This window comes from Helianthus annuus, chromosome 13, assembly GCF_002127325.2.
Source record: "Helianthus annuus cultivar XRQ/B chromosome 13, HanXRQr2.0-SUNRISE, whole genome shotgun sequence".
NCBI classification, from domain to species: Eukaryota; Viridiplantae; Streptophyta; class Magnoliopsida; order Asterales; family Asteraceae; genus Helianthus; species Helianthus annuus.
This window is the reverse complement of record NC_035445.2, coordinates 137,018,482-137,033,741: the sequence shown is the minus strand read 5'-3', so window position 1 is coordinate 137,033,741 and position 15,260 is coordinate 137,018,482. Positions and strand designations below refer to the sequence as shown.

The following is a 15,260-nucleotide window of genomic DNA, read 5'->3' as shown; positions in this document are numbered from 1 at the left end:
GACAATTTATTTTGTTTTAGACATTGTTGAAGTTTAAACTATAAATTCTGACAATCTGAATGAGTTAAAACAATGAAGTCTACTTCATTCAGTTGATTTTAGTCGATTGATGTATGCTTACCGTTGTAGACTTGAATTTCTTTACCAATCTATGAAATTCTATTTCAGCTTACACTAGAGGCTAATTGGTTTTTGGTTATTAAATATGAAATTATCATCAACATCCGCCGCAACGCGCGGGTTTACATCAACTCGTATATACACATAATACAACATTATTATTTTAGTATGAATCTTAGGAGTTGAAGGATAGCTGTTTTTTTTACATAAAAAAGATTGTGGTCTTGTCGAGGTAAAAGTGGGCAGTCTCATATAATGGTTGCATTATTGTATAAGTGGTTGCTTTATTGAGTTGTAAAGAAATGTCGGTGTGCCTCATAAACTTTTGATCTTACCATAACTTTTGACCATTCAACCATCATCAAAAGGGGCTTGTGTCAATACTATGTTACTCTCTTCTTAACGTTTTTAAACATGTGGTACGAGACATAATGTGAGTCTCACCGACTTTGTTAACACCGGCAAGACCCAATCGTAATCGTAGACGTAAAAGATGGCTGTGAAATTAACATCTAAGTCGTTTCTTTTTATAATTCATTGTGTAGCAAATTCTCAAAACAAGAAACGCGACATCAAGGCAAAATGATCAAACTGTAGGTTGGCCTGTATATGAACCGAACTAATGATCACATCAGATAACAATCGTTTTAAGACCATCTGCAATTAAAGGCTCACGTATCTCCTCTTTATAGCCACATAATGGATTTGTATTTTTTTTCTTTAAGTGTGATATATAAGGAGATTGCATAACTGCATACCCCACTATCTCATTAAATCATTAATATACAAATGTTTTATACGATTTACCCTATCCTTAACATAAAACCGTTTAATAAAAAAACACGCTTAGTGTTACTTGTCATAAAACAATTACATACATCATAAAATTATCTTATTAATATTATATTGTATACAAAACTCTGTATTAGAAAAGAGAGAGAGAGATAAGAAATGAAAAAAAAAAGGAAATTAAGCCAAAAGATAGTGTGGAAAAGAGAAAAAAGAAAAAAAAAAAACTGCATAATCTATATATCATAAAACAAATATATACATCATAGAATAATATTATTGATATCATATGGTATACCAAAACATATATTACCAAAACATTGTATTAGAAAAGTGAGAAATGAAATATGATCAAAAAAAGGAAATTAAGCAAAAATAAATAGTGTAAAATAGCATAGAAACAAAAAAAAAAGAGAGAAAAGAAACGAGGGCAAGAAAAAAAAACTTTTAAAGGGCATAATCGAAAAAGAAACCAGACACTTTCTGGCCCATGCAGGTCTCGAACCTGCGACCTTCGCGTTATTAGCACGACGCTCTAACCAACTGAGCTAATAGGCCTTGTTGTTCATTACCTAATATTCATTTTCTAAATTTACATGTTCACCAAATCGCATAAGACTTTTCGATTTGATTCCATCGTCAAGAGTAAACACACAGAAACTGCAATCACTGTTTGTGTGAGAGAAATGGTGAAATCGGCGACGACGAAAGATGACGCACACGCTCTGTTTCACTCTCTCCGATCTGCTTATTCGGCCACTCCAACAAATCTTAAGGTTATTATTTTCTCTCTCGATCTAATCACGTTAATCTGTGTGTTTTTTTGTATTTCTTAATTGACCTAATTTTGACTTACGTTGTGTTTGATGTAGATTATAGATCTGTACGTCGTGTTTGCTGTCTTCACTGCCCTAATTCAGGTATTAGATCTATACGAATCACTTTTGATTGATAATTTACGGTTGATTGAATAGTTGTTGCGGTTATTTATTTGGATCTGAGATCAGATTATGTTACTGTTGTTATTTGGAAATCGATTTATGAATTTGGATGTCTGATTATTTGTATTTTTTTGTGCTTATTTTGTTGCCTGAATTTGAAAGTTCTTCTATTTCTGTAGACTAGATGTGTTGAAAATTTAGTAACTAGATGCAGACTATTATATGTTTATGTTTATGTTTAAGTGTTCTTCAATTCCTTGCTGTTTGGTGAATGAATACATTTTCAGTTGGACGTTAAAAAAATACAAATAGATCTTACCCTAACAAACGTATGAAACCAGGTCAAGCGAACTCCGATTGAACTCATTTTAGCGGCATTGGAACCGGCTCGTCAAACCCTAATTAAATTTATTTAGGGTTTAGAGTTTAACTTTTAGGGCTTAGCTTTTATGGTTTATAGTTTAATTTTTAGGGTTTACATTAAGGTTTAGCTTTAGAGGTTAGGGTTTCTGGTTAGCGTTCGATGAGCCGGTTCCAACGCTGCTAGAATGAGTTCAGTTGGAGTTCGTTTGACCCGGCTTCCTACTTTTCTTAGGTTAAGGACATTGTGTACCAGAACCAACCTCATGTTATGTATATATCTCTTTCTGTATTTTTTTAGTTTTTATATAGACTTTTAGTTATATCTGTACATGAATGGTTGGTCTTTACGGAGTTTATAGTTACTGTCATAGTTGTTAATGGCAAATAGCGACAAATAGCGGTAAGGTACCTATATGCTACATAGCGAATAGCGATAAATAAGGGGTGCTATTTTATAAATAGTGATACACTAGGAAAAAATTTAAATTTTTTTATATGTATATTATATCAAAATACCCTGGTATATACGCTATTTTACATGTATATTTAACAAAAACCTAAAATCCAGCTGTTTTATAGCTATATATTTAATCACTATTTATATTTAAAAAAAAAACTGAAATCCTGCTATATATGGCTACGTACCCTGTAGCGATCTTCGGGCTATACGCTACGCTATAGCGACCATAGCGACCGCTATTGGCAACTATGGTTACTGTTGGTGGTTCTTGCTTGAGTTGCTTGTGTATACTGACTTAGTACAATTATTATGTAAATCAGTTTACCAGTTCATTCATGTTATTTAATTTTCAAAAATAAAGACTGCTGCTATCTATGATATTTCCTAGAGAATTCAACTACATTAGGGAGATCAGCTACATTACCACTCCATTAGGATCCCTAAAAATGAGGACCAATTTTAGGGAAGCAACAGTGATTCCCTAATATTTTTTTGTGTGTGTGGAAGAAAGAGAAAAAGTAGTAGACTAGAATAAAGAAATCTTATCAAATTTAATAGGGATGTATATGGGGAATGAGATGTGGGAGGTTTCATAAAAAAAAATAAACAATTTTTCGAGATAAATGTGTTGTTTAGCTAAATTAAGGATGGGGATAGGGAACCTGATGTGCATATGTTAGGATTTAGATCACACACACACGATCAATAAACGAAAGCAATAAGAAAAGTAGACACGAGATTTACGTGGTTCGGTCACAGTGTGTAACCTACGTCCACGGGGGCAACTAGGGTTTGTATTTTATTGAGTGATAATGCTTACAAGTACAAGAGATATATTTATAGGCTAGAATTAGGGTTAGTCCCTTGCTAAACAAGTAACTAAACATATGGGCCTAAAACACTTAAAACCCATTAGGGTTAGGGCCGGCCGAACCCTTTCCCTTCTTCTCTCTAATTCTTGACTAGCCTTAATGGGCTGGGCTGAAGACAACATCTCCAACAATCTCCTACTTGGTGTCTTCGGACCTTGAACTGCACCATCTCTTTTGTACTTCTGTAAATGAAAATCCCCCTTGATCTTCAAAACTCCCTAGTTACCCCGCCTTCTCAGCATTATTCCTGAAGGCCAGCTGAAGCTATACATAGCTTCAGCTTATCCAGCACCACAACCTTGGTAAACATATCTGCTGGATTCTTAGCACCTGGGACATTCTTCAAACTGATTAATCCTTCACTGATCAATCCTCTGACAAAATGATACCTCATCCCTATGTGCTTTGTCTTCCCATGATAAACGGGATTCTTTGCAAGTTTCACTGCACTTTCATTGTCACAATACAACAGGCAGTCAGCTTGATTCTTCCCTAACTCTTTCAGAAAAGCTTTCAACCATACTAGTTCTTTACTGGCCTCAGCTACTGCCATGTATTCAGCTTCCGTAGTAGATAAAGCCACACTTTTCTGAAGTTTGGACATCCAACTCACTGCTGTTCCTCCCAATGTAAAGACATATCCTGTAGTGCTTTTAAATGTATCTTTACAGCCACCCAGGTCAGCATCTGTATAACCCTTGAGAACCACATCCTTTCCTTTAAAACACAACCCCATCTTTGACGTACCTTTCAAATAACGAAGCACCCATTTAACTGCTTCCCAGTGTTCTCTTCCCGGATTTGACATAAAGCGACTGACAACTCCAACTGCGTGTGCTATGTCAGGTCTCGTGCATACCATAGCATACATTAGACTTCCTACAGCAGATGCATATGGAACTCTAGCCATATCAGCTTTTTCTTCTTCTGTTCTGGGACACTGTTCTTTAGTAAGCTTGAGGTGACTTCCTAAAGGCGTGTTTCTAGGCTTGGTCTTCTCACTGTTCATACCAAATCTCTCTAACACTTTCCCGATGTACTTCTTCTGGGATAGTGTCACTGAGCCATCTTTCTTGCTTCTGGTTATACTCATCCCGAGTATCTGTTTGGCTGGACCCAAATCCTTCATCTCGAATTCTTTGGACATTTGCTTCTTTAACCTGCTTATTTCTTTCATATCAGAACCTGCAATTAACATATCGTCAACGTAAAGCAACAATATGATATAAGAATTGCTGAACTTCTTCAAATAGCAGCAATGGTCCATCTGACATCTCTTATACCCTGATCTCTCCATGAAGTTATCAAACTTCATGTACCACTGTCTGGGTGCCTGTTTAAGACCATATAAACTCTTCTTCAATTTGCAGACCCAATTCTCTTTCCCAACAACCTTGAATCCCTCAGGTTGTGCCATATAAATGTCTTCATTTAGATCACCATGTAGAAAAGCTGTTTTCACATCTAACTGCTCAAGATGCAACTTTTCTGCGGCTACAATACTAAGAACCAGCCTGATGGTAGTCATCTTCACCACAGGAGAGAAAATCTCATCATAATCAACTCCCTTCTTCTGCTGAAACCCCTTGACTACTAAACGGGCTTTGTACCGTTTAGAACCATCGTGTTCTTCTTTGACCCTGAAGACCCACTTATTTTGTAAAGCTCTTTTATCTGGCGAAAGCTTTACTAAGACCCAAGTCTTGTTTTTATCTAAAGAGCTCATCTCATCCTTCATTGCATGCTCCCACTGGAGAAAATCTTTCATCTTGACTGCCTCAGAGTAGCTTTCTGGTTCACCGTTTTCTGTCAAGAGAATATAATTAACTGAAGGATTATATTTATTAGGCGGTTTACTAACTCGGGTGGATCTCCTGACCCAATTTTCTGACGGGTCAGGCTGCTGTGGAGGCTGTTCTTCATGCTCTGAGCTCCCACTGTCAGAGACTTCTCCTGTCTCATTATCTCCACCTTCAAACTCTGGTTCTGTGTCATCTTCAGAATCTGATTCAGGTTCTATAACTGGTTCATTCTTTTGACCGTTAGTGTCAAACTCGACCACTTCTTTCTGAACCTCTAACTTCTCTGAATTCCTGTCTTTGTACAGCTCTGCTTCATTGAATTCAGCATGTTTGCTTCTGACTAGCTTTCTGCTTTCATGATCCCAAAGCCTGTAGCCCATTTTATCAGACCCATATCCAACGAGCGTGTATTTCTTTGCTTTGGCATCTAACTTGTCACCTTCAAGATCAATATCATAAGCACTACACCCGAAGATTCTCAGGTGATCATACTCAATTGCTTTTCCCTTCCATTCTTCCTGAGGAATCTTGAATCCCAACGGTACTGAAGGCCCACGATTGATAAGATAAGCCGCGGTGTTAACCGCATCAGCCCAGAACATTTTTGGGAGCCCTGCATTCAATCTCATACTCCTGGCTCTCTCACACAATGTTCTGTTCATCCTCTCTGCAACCCCATTCTGTTGCGGAGTTCCTGGAACTGTATTTATCATCCTGATCCCCCTCTCAGCACAATAATCTGTAAATTCTTTGCTGATATATTCACCTCCGTTGTCAGACTTCAAGCATTTCACCTTCAAATCAGTTTCAAGTTCAACAGCAGCTTTCCATTTCTTAAATTTATCAAAAACTTCAGATTTATGTTTAAGAAAGTAAACCCATACCTTGCGTGTTGAATCGTCTATGAAGGTCACATAATAGCGAGATCCTGCAGGTGAAGCAACTGATGTCGGCCCGTACACGTCTGAGTGAATCAGCTCCAATTTCTGAGCTTTTGGTGCTCTCCCTGTCTTCACAAAAGTCACCTTCTTTTTCTTGCCAAGGATGCACGGTTCACAAAACTCAGACTCGACCTGTTTCAGTTCTGGAAGCTTTCCCTTGGTAACAAGCATCTTCATCCCCTTGTCACTCATGTGGCCGAGTCGTTGATGCCATAACTTTGATAGACTCGGCCCATCAGATACTGCATTAACCCCCTCAGTTGGTACCTCAACCATGTATAGTGTACCTTTCTTCTTTCCTCTTGCAATGACCATACTGCCTTTAACAACTTTCCATTGTCCTCTACCAAAGTGGACATCATATCCCTGATCATCAAGCTGACCAATGGATATCAACATCCTCTTCAAACCAGGAATGACCCGAACATTCTTCAAGGTCCAAACGGTTCCCAATGGTGTTTTTAAGTCTATGTCTCCAATTCCTGTAATATCAAGACTGTGATTATTAGCCAAACGAACTTTACCAAAGTTCCTGTTCGTAGATTCTTCATCTTCTTTGTGCTAGAAGTAGCATGAAACGATGCTCCTGAATCCATAATCCAGTCTTCAACAGTATTTTCGACACAACAAATAAGGGCATCCTCTGAATCCGAGGCTGTGGTAGCATTCACCTCCTTTTTGTCTCTATGAGGTTTAGTACACTGACTTCTAAAGTGTCCATGCTCATCACAGTTCCAGCACTGTATGTCTTTTCTCGGTTTTGCTGGTCTTGACTTGCTTCTTCGTTTTGACTTTGACCTTCCTTTATTTCCACCTCTATTATTACTTCTCCCTCTCTCCTCAGTACTGAGCAACGAACTTGTCTCTCCAGAATTCCTCCTTCTTGAGTCCTCATTCAATATCAAGTCACGTACTTTAGCAAAAGTGAGGGTCTCAACTGCCCCAGTGACTGCAGTAATAGTTCCTGACCAGCTGTCAGGTAATGAGGACAAGAGCAGGCATGCTTGCAGTTCATCATCTATCTTGAATTTTACTGAATTCAAACGAGACAAGTGAGAATTAAACAAATTAATATGCTCAATAACAGAACTTCCCTCTTTCATGCGGGTGTTGACTAACTCCCGTATCAGAAACACCTTGTTGGCAGGAGACGGCTTCTCATACATATTTGACAAAGCCTCGATGATTCCTCGTGCTGAGGTTTGTTCAGAAATATTGTAGCCAACATTCATAGAAAGAGTGAGCCTGATAGTTGACATAGCCTTCTTGTCAATGGCTGTCCACTTATCCGTTACAGGTGTAGGAGGAGGCTCTAAGGCTGCATCCAGATCCTTCTGTATCAGCAAATCCTTGATTTGCATCTTCCACCATCCGAAATTCTTCCCATCAAACTTCTCAATTCTGACTTTTCCATCATCAGACATCTTTGCTCGAAAAACGTGCAGGAAATCCGAAAAACGCAGCAGCGAAAATCGGTAAAGAAACCCTTCTGTTTGAGCGACGGCGGCTGGAAACCCTAATCTGGTTAGCGGCGGCGGCGGTTCTGCGGTTCCGGCAAGATGGTAGGCGGCGGCTGGCAAAACCCTAATCTGGGTTAGGTGGCGGCGGCGGTACCCGGTTGCCCTAGAGCAAAGCTGCGAAACTGCAGCGGGTCGGTGGGTGTCGGCGGCGGAAACCCTAGAGGCGGCGAAACCCTAATTAGGGTTTGCGGCGGCTGGAGGCAGGAGGTGGTAGGCGGCTGGTGTATGTTCTTGATCAAGAGCCCGAGCTCTGATACCAGTTGTTAGGATTTAGATCACACACACACGATCAATAAACGAAAGCAATAAGAAAAGTAGACACGAGATTTACGTGGTTCGGTCACAGTGTGTAACCTACGTCCACGGGGGCAACTAGGGTTTGTATTTTATTGAGTGATAATGCTTACAAGTACAAGAGATATATTTATAGGCTAGAATTAGGGTTAGTCCCTTGTTAAACAAGTAACTAAACATATGGGCCTAAAACACTTAAAACCCATTAGGGTTAGGGCCGGCCGAACCCTTTCCCTTCTTCTCTCTAATTCTTGACTAGCCTTAATGGGCTGGGCTGAAGACAACATCTCCAACAGCATACTCTCAGCAGCCTATGTGAATTATGACATGTGTAGTTCAAAGATTTAATCATTTACAATCATACTGTAAAGGAACCCCACAAACATCTTTGTTTCTCCTTGCATTATAGGGAATCGAGCCTACATAACAGAAATGGCAAATGACTAAAACAAATAATGTTCATATCAGTTTGACATAAAGGAGTATTAATAATTCACTACTCACCAAGTTACTAAAGAGTAGTTACTGCTATGTGAAACTTGCTAACATAAAAGTCATACAAAGTAGAAACTCCTTTACTTTCACGAAGTTGAAAAAGAAATACAAATGCTAAAACGTTGTCATCTGTCTCTATCTCGGTTTTCTGTTAACATAAAATAAATTTGAAAAGAAGCTCGTTTGTGTTTTGTCGTAACCAGGTGGTTTACATGGCAATAGTTGGGTCCTTTCCATTCAACTCTTTCCTCTCGGGTGTCCTTTCTTGTGTAGGGACAGCAGTCCTAGCTGGTAAGCTTAATCTGTATTCGTTCACGGTTCATCATAGATAGATCCTCTCAAATTTCATTATAACATATTGTGTTGCCAACTTTTTTTTTTGCCATCATGTTGGGTACAGTTTGTCTACGTATCCAAGTGAACAAAGAAAACAAGGAATTCAAGGTATGTTGGTTGTTTTTGCATAAACAGTTTAGATGAAAATATATCTATAATTTGTTGTGCATGTTGGGTAACGGGTCAAAACATGTAATTTTGGTCCAACCCCCAACACTTTTTTGCCCTCTTTTCCTGAGTTTTATTAATAATTCTTGTTTATTCTAATTTTACGCGCAATGTTAATTTGTTTTAACTTTTGCAGGATTTACCACCAGAACGTGCTTTTGCGGATTTTGTTTTGTGCAATTTGGTGCTGCATTTGGTGATTATGAATTTCCTTGGATAAGTTATGTGTTTGGACATGTTATAAGACTGCATTTTGATGAGGGCTAGGGACAGGACTTTAGATATTGATTTGTGATGCTTGAATCTTGAAATTTTTACTGGTAAATGGTAATAGGTTATATTGAACCTTGTTATAACTTTGAAATGTCGGTGAATCGGTCACTTGTAGTGCAATGAGGTACACATTCTTGTAGCTCAGCTTAATAAAACGCTAACGAGGATTGTTAGAATCATCAGGATCGAGATGATGCTTGTTCAGACTGCTGCGGTCTCCAACAACCAAGTTAGGTTTTGTTAAGAGAAAATGTGCAAGCCTGTTTAGCTAGGCTTGATTCTAGCTTTTAGTGAGTCAATCTTGAGTAGCTCTCGAGCGCTCGACTCGTCTACACCCCTACCTTGGATGCAGGTTGGTCGTTTTTGTGGTATTGTGCTCCCAGAGGCGATGCTTTGAAGGGGCCGGGAGGGGCGCCCGACCCCCCGAACTTTTCGGCAAGTAGTGTTATATATGTAATTTTCGTATAGAAATTTTTGGGTATATATGTTTTTTGACCCCCGGTTCTATAGAAATTTTTGAGTATATACGTTTTCGACCCCCCAATAAAAAATTTCAATCTTCGCTACTGTGTGCTCCTACAACATCAAATCTACTCATTTGGCATGCCACAGTTATTTTAGCCCGTTTAGCTAGGCTTGATTCTAGCTTTTAACAACTAATTCACATACACTATCTAATTATACTCTTAAACTACACTTTTGTTAACACCGGCAAGGCCCAATCGTAGACGTAAAAGATGGCTGTGAAATTAACATCTAAGTCGTTTCTTTTTATAATTTGCTGTGTGGTAAATTCTCCAAACAAGAAACGCAACATCAAGGCAAAATGATCAAACGTAGGTAGGCATGTATATGAACCGAACTAATGATCACATCAAATAACAATCGTTCTAAGACCATCTGCAATTAAAGGCTCGCGTATCTCCTCTTTATAGCCACATAATGGGTTTGTATCCAGCGGCGAAGTTTGAGATTTCCGACCGGGGGGTCGAAAACGTATATATACCTAATAAAATTATAAAACCGGGGGGTCGAAAACGTATATACCTAAAAAATTCTATACGAAAACTACATCCCCCCCCCCCTCCCGGCTCCTACATAGCTACGACCCTATGTGCATCTTTTGTTTGAAGTGTGATATATAAGGAGGTTGCATCACTGTATACCCCACTATCTCATTAAATTATTAGTATACAAATGTTTTATACCCTTTACGTAATCCTCAACATAAAATTGGTTCATAAAAAAACAGACTAAGTGTTACTATCTATCATAAAACAATTATATTACATCATAAAATTATCTTATTAGTATTATATTGTATACAAAACTTTGTATTAGAAAAAAGAAGAGAGAGATGAAATGAAAAAAAGAAAAGGAAATTAAGCCAAAAGATAGTGTAGAAAAGAGAAAAAAAAACCTACATAATCCATATATCATAAAACAAATTTATGCATAATAGAATAATATTATTAATATCGTAAATAATATTATTAATATCATATGGTATACCAAAACATTGTATTAGAAAACTGAGAAATGAAATATGACAAAAAAAAAAAAGGAAATTAAGCAAAAAATAGTATAGTAAGAAAAAGAGAGAAAAGAAAAAAAAATTAACGGCATAATCGAAAAAAAAACTAGATATTTTTTGGCCCATGCAGGTCTCGAACCTGCGACCTTCGCGTTATTAGCACGACGCTCTAACCAACTGAGCTAATAGGCCTTGGTGTCCAACACGTAATTTTCATTTTCTAAATTTACATGCTCACCAAATCGCATAGACTTTTTGATTTGATTCCATCGTCAAGAGTAAACACACAGAAGTCAGAAACTGCAATCACTGTGTGTGTTTTGTGTGTGAGAGAACGGAGAAATGGTGAAATCGGCGACGACGAAAGATGACGCACACGCTCTTTTTCACTCTCTCCGATCTGCTTATTCCGCTACTCCGACTAATCTGAAGGTTAATATTTCTTCTCTCGATCTATATCTGTGTGTTTTTATATTTCTTATTGACCTAATTTTGACTTACGTTTTCGTTGTTTATATCTGATCTAGATTATAGACCTGTACGTCGTGTTTGCTGTCTTCACTGCCCTAATTCAGGTATTAGATCTATACAAATCACTTTTAATTGATAATTTACCGTTGATTGAGTAGTTGTTGTGGTTATTCATTTGGATCTAAGATCAGATTATGTTACTGTTGTTATATATAGTATTTGAGTTTTCTTGTTTATTTTGTTGACTGACTTTGAAAGTTCTTCTAATTCCATGGATTATATCATGTGTTGAAAACTTTAGTAACTAAATATAGACTGAAATTATGTTTTAGTGTTCTCAAGTAGCTAATATGTATGAAACTTCATCTATGTTGTTGCATTTGAAATTTAGAATTTGAGTTATAGTCTTGGTTTAGCGCACAAAAGCGACAAGGTCTAAAATTGTCTCAACAAGCGCAAAAGTGCAGCGTTTTTTGTACCTGAGGTGCATAGCTGTCAATGACGATCGTTACGTAGCGTATATGTCCAGTGTCGCTATTTGGGTTGTAGCGATGGATAGAGAGAATAGCGACACTGTATTTATTTATTTATTTATTTATTTTTTAAATATAAATAGCAATTAAATATAGCTATAAAATAGCGGGATTTTAGTTTTTTGTTAAATATACATGTAAAATAGCATATATACCAGGGTATTTTGATATAATTTACATATAAATTTTTTTTCTAGTGTATCGCTATTTATAAAATAGCCGCCCGCTATTTATCGCTATTCGCTATGTAGCATATAGGTACCTTATCGCTATTTGTTGCTATTCGCCGTTAACAACTATGCTGAGGTACAAATGATTATATAATTTTTTTATATATTTCCTGTAGGTTTCTAGCATCATTTACCAATGTATAGAGAGAAGTAACTAAGTAGGCTTTATATATGTTTTAATATAGAAATTACATACATGTACAACCTGAAAAGCCTGATGAAAAACAACCTGCAGCACAAAAATATGGGACATACATGAGGCGTGCGCCTCAGGGTCAATTTTTTTGCCACGAAATTGTGCCTCAGGTGTGCTTTTTTACAAAAAGTGCGTCTAATGCTACCGAAAGCGCAGGGGCTTGAGCCTCATTGCTTTTTTAAACTAAGGACTTATAGTTATGTATATATTTCTATCTGTGTTTTTGAGTTTTGTTATAGGCTTATAGTTATATATGTACATGAATGGTTGGTCTTTACAGAGTTTAGAGTTACTGTTGGCGGTTCTGGCTTGAGTCGGTTGAAGAATTCACAGCATAGTTCAGTTATTATGTAAATCAGTTTACGAGTTCAGGAAATTTAATCTTGAAAAATAAAGACTTCCTCCATGATATTTGTTGGAGCATTTAACTACATTAGGGAGATCTGCTACATTACCGCTCCATTAGGATCCCTAAAATAGGGAACAATTTTAGGGATGCAACAGTGATTCCTTAAATATACAGATTCATTATTCATTCCCTATATCTAGTCTTCATCTTTTTTTGTGAGTGGGAGATAGAGAAAAAGTGATAGACTAGAATAAAAAAGTATTATTAAATTGAATAGGATTATAGGAATGAGATGTGTGAGGTTTTTAAAAAATAAACAAATTTTAGGTAGATAAATGTGTTGATTAGCTAAATTAAGGATGGGGATAGAGAACCTGGTGTGCATTCTCTCAGCAGTCTATGTGAATAACATGTGTAGTTTGAAGATTTAATTTTTACTTCTCTGCATGTACTCATGCTGAAAATCGTACTGCAAAGGAACCCACAAACATCTTTGTTTCTCCTCGCATTACAGGTATTGAGCCTACATAACAGAAATGGTATATAACTGAAACGTATAATGTTCATATCAGTTTGACATAGAAGAGTGGTAGAGCATTAATAATTCACTATTCACCAAGTTACCAAATAGTAATTACTGCTATGTGAAACTTGCTTGCATAAAAGTCATAGAAAGATACATCTTCATATATCTTTATGCCGGCTTTTTGTTTAAATCAAGTAAATTGGAAATGAAGCTTGTTTGTGTTGTCATTATTAGGTGGTTTACATGGCAATAGTTGGGTCGTTTCCATTCAACTCTTTCCTCTCGGGTGTCCTTTCTTGTGTAGGGACAGCAGTCCTAGCTGGTAAGCTTAATCTGTATTCGTTCATCATAGATAGATCCTCTCAAATTTCATTATAACATATTGTCTTGCAAACTTATTTTTTCCCATCATGTTGGGTACAGTTTGTCTTCGTATCCAAGTGAACAAAGAAAACAAGGAATTCAAGGTATGTTGGTTGTTTTTGCATAAACAGTTTAGATGAAAATATCTCTATAATTTGTTGTGCATGTTGGGTAACGGGTCAAAACATGTAATTTTGGTCCAACCTCCAACACTTTTTTGCCCTCTTTTCTTGAGTTTTATTAATAACTAGAATTATGACCCGCCGCAATGCGGCGGGGATTCTTTAGTTATAACTAAGTTGATTTAGGACGCGCACGTTATGTTGAACCTGTCAAACAGGAAAAAAAATAGACGATGTAAAAACGTTCACCCACACACGCACGTTGCGTCATATTAACTCGCAAAATTTAGAACGAAACGTAAAAACGTTAAACCAAAGACGCATGTTGCGATGTGTTAAGTCACAAAATTTAGGACGAAGCATAAAGCGAAAATTTTGCGGAAAATGAAAACTATAAAGGACCAAAGTCGAAAGTAAAAAAAAGTTGTGAGGACAGATTAAAAAATTTTGTGTTTAAAGTAAAAAAAACAAATAGTTTTGGGTTAAAAGTAATTTATGAAATACTTTTGGGTGAAAAGTAAAAAAATCAATTTTTTTTTGAAAAACCCCCAAAGCCAAAGTTACAACAACCATAGGCATAACCATTTTTTCTTTGAAAACCCCCCAAAGCCAAGATTACAACACATAAGTAAAAAAATCAAAGTGGTTAAATCATAAAAGATGGAAACTTTTGAATTAGAAATGAAAAATCAAATTAATCAAAGGGGTTAAATTGTATAAGATGGAAGTTTTTGAATTAGAAGTGAAAAAATCAAATTAATCAAAGACTTTAAACTTAAATTGTCAAAGATTAAAACTTTAGGGTTAAAAAGGAAACAAAGATTAAAACTTTAAACTTAAATTGTTAAAGAATAAAACTTTAGGGTTAAAAAAGAAAATTTTCATTTTTTTTTTTTTTTTGAAAAACACCCTAAGCCAAAGTTACAACTCATGTATGCATAAAGATGTTGCTTCTTTATAATGTTTAATTCTTGTTTATTCTAATTTTACGCGCGATGTTAATTTGTTTTAACTTTTGCAGGATTTACCACCAGAACGTGCTTTTGCGGATTTTGTTTTGTGCAATTTGGTGCTGCATTTGGTGATTATAAATTTCCTCGGATAAGTTATGTGTTTGGGCATGTTATAAGACTGCATTTTGATGAGGGCTAGGGACAGGACTTTAGATATTGATTTGTGATGCTTGAATCTTGAAATTTGTACTGGTAATAGGTTATATTGAACCTTGTTATAATTTTGAAATGTCGGTGAATCGGTCACTTGAAGTGCAATGAGGTACACATTCTTGTAGCTCAGCTAAATAAAACGCTAACGAGGATTGTTAGAATCATCAGGATCGATATGATGCTTGTTTAGACTGCGGTCTCCAACAACCAAGTTAGGTTTCGTTAAGAGAAAATGTGCAAGCCTGTTTAGCTAGGCTTGATTCTAGCTTTTAGTGAGTAATCTTGAGTAGCTCACGAGCGCTCGACTTGTCTACATCCTTACCTTGGATGCAGGTTCGTCTTTTTTGTGGTACTGTGCTCCTACAACATCAAATCTACTCATTTGGCATGCCACAT

General features: G+C 36.8%; 2 protein-coding genes and 2 non-coding genes across 4 annotated transcripts; 2 read left to right on the top strand and 2 right to left on the bottom strand.

Moving 5' to 3' along the window:
- Positions 1-1,393: 1,393 nt before the first annotated feature.
- On the bottom strand, positions 1,394-1,467 carry TRNAI-AAU. The gene has a single exon. It is a non-coding gene; the product is annotated as a tRNA-Ile (tRNA).
- Positions 1,468-1,531: 64 nt separating this feature from the next.
- Positions 1,532-9,518, top strand: LOC110899437 (dolichyl-diphosphooligosaccharide--protein glycosyltransferase subunit DAD1). Its single transcript, XM_022146328.2, has 5 exons — positions 1,532-1,685; positions 1,782-1,829; positions 8,801-8,888; positions 8,998-9,041; positions 9,238-9,518. The coding sequence occupies exons 1-5, from the start codon at positions 1,596-1,598 to the stop codon at positions 9,319-9,321; spliced, it is 354 nt and encodes a 117-aa protein (XP_022002020.1). The 5' UTR covers positions 1,532-1,595; the 3' UTR covers positions 9,322-9,518.
- A 1,508-nt stretch (positions 9,519-11,026) lies between these two features.
- On the bottom strand, positions 11,027-11,100 carry TRNAI-AAU. Its single transcript has one exon. It is a non-coding gene; the product is annotated as a tRNA-Ile (tRNA).
- A 79-nt stretch (positions 11,101-11,179) lies between these two features.
- Positions 11,180-14,969, top strand: LOC110899436 (dolichyl-diphosphooligosaccharide--protein glycosyltransferase subunit DAD1-like). The gene is made up of 5 exons (XM_022146327.2): positions 11,180-11,340; positions 11,436-11,483; positions 13,448-13,535; positions 13,637-13,680; positions 14,720-14,969. Exons 1-5 carry the CDS (start codon positions 11,251-11,253, stop codon positions 14,801-14,803), a joined length of 354 nt encoding a protein of 117 aa, XP_022002019.1. The 5' UTR covers positions 11,180-11,250; the 3' UTR covers positions 14,804-14,969.
- Positions 14,970-15,260: the final 291 nt, after the last annotated feature.

Excerpts from the sequence above, each read along its gene's own strand:
- LOC110899437 (XM_022146328.2), top strand. The coding sequence starts at position 1,596 with ATGGTGAAATCGGCGACGACGAAAGATGACGCACACGCTCTGTTTCAC. Across the intron at positions 1,830-8,800 it reads TCTTCACTGCCCTAATTCAG|GTGGTTTACATGGCAATAGT; the intron begins GTATTAGATCTA and ends TGTCGTAACCAG. Across the intron at positions 8,889-8,997 it reads AGGGACAGCAGTCCTAGCTG|TTTGTCTACGTATCCAAGTG; the intron begins GTAAGCTTAATC and ends TGTTGGGTACAG.
- LOC110899436 (XM_022146327.2), top strand. The coding sequence starts at position 11,251 with ATGGTGAAATCGGCGACGACGAAAGATGACGCACACGCTCTTTTTCAC. Across the intron at positions 13,536-13,636 it reads AGGGACAGCAGTCCTAGCTG|TTTGTCTTCGTATCCAAGTG; the intron begins GTAAGCTTAATC and ends TGTTGGGTACAG. Across the intron at positions 13,681-14,719 it reads AAGAAAACAAGGAATTCAAG|GATTTACCACCAGAACGTGC; the intron begins GTATGTTGGTTG and ends TAACTTTTGCAG.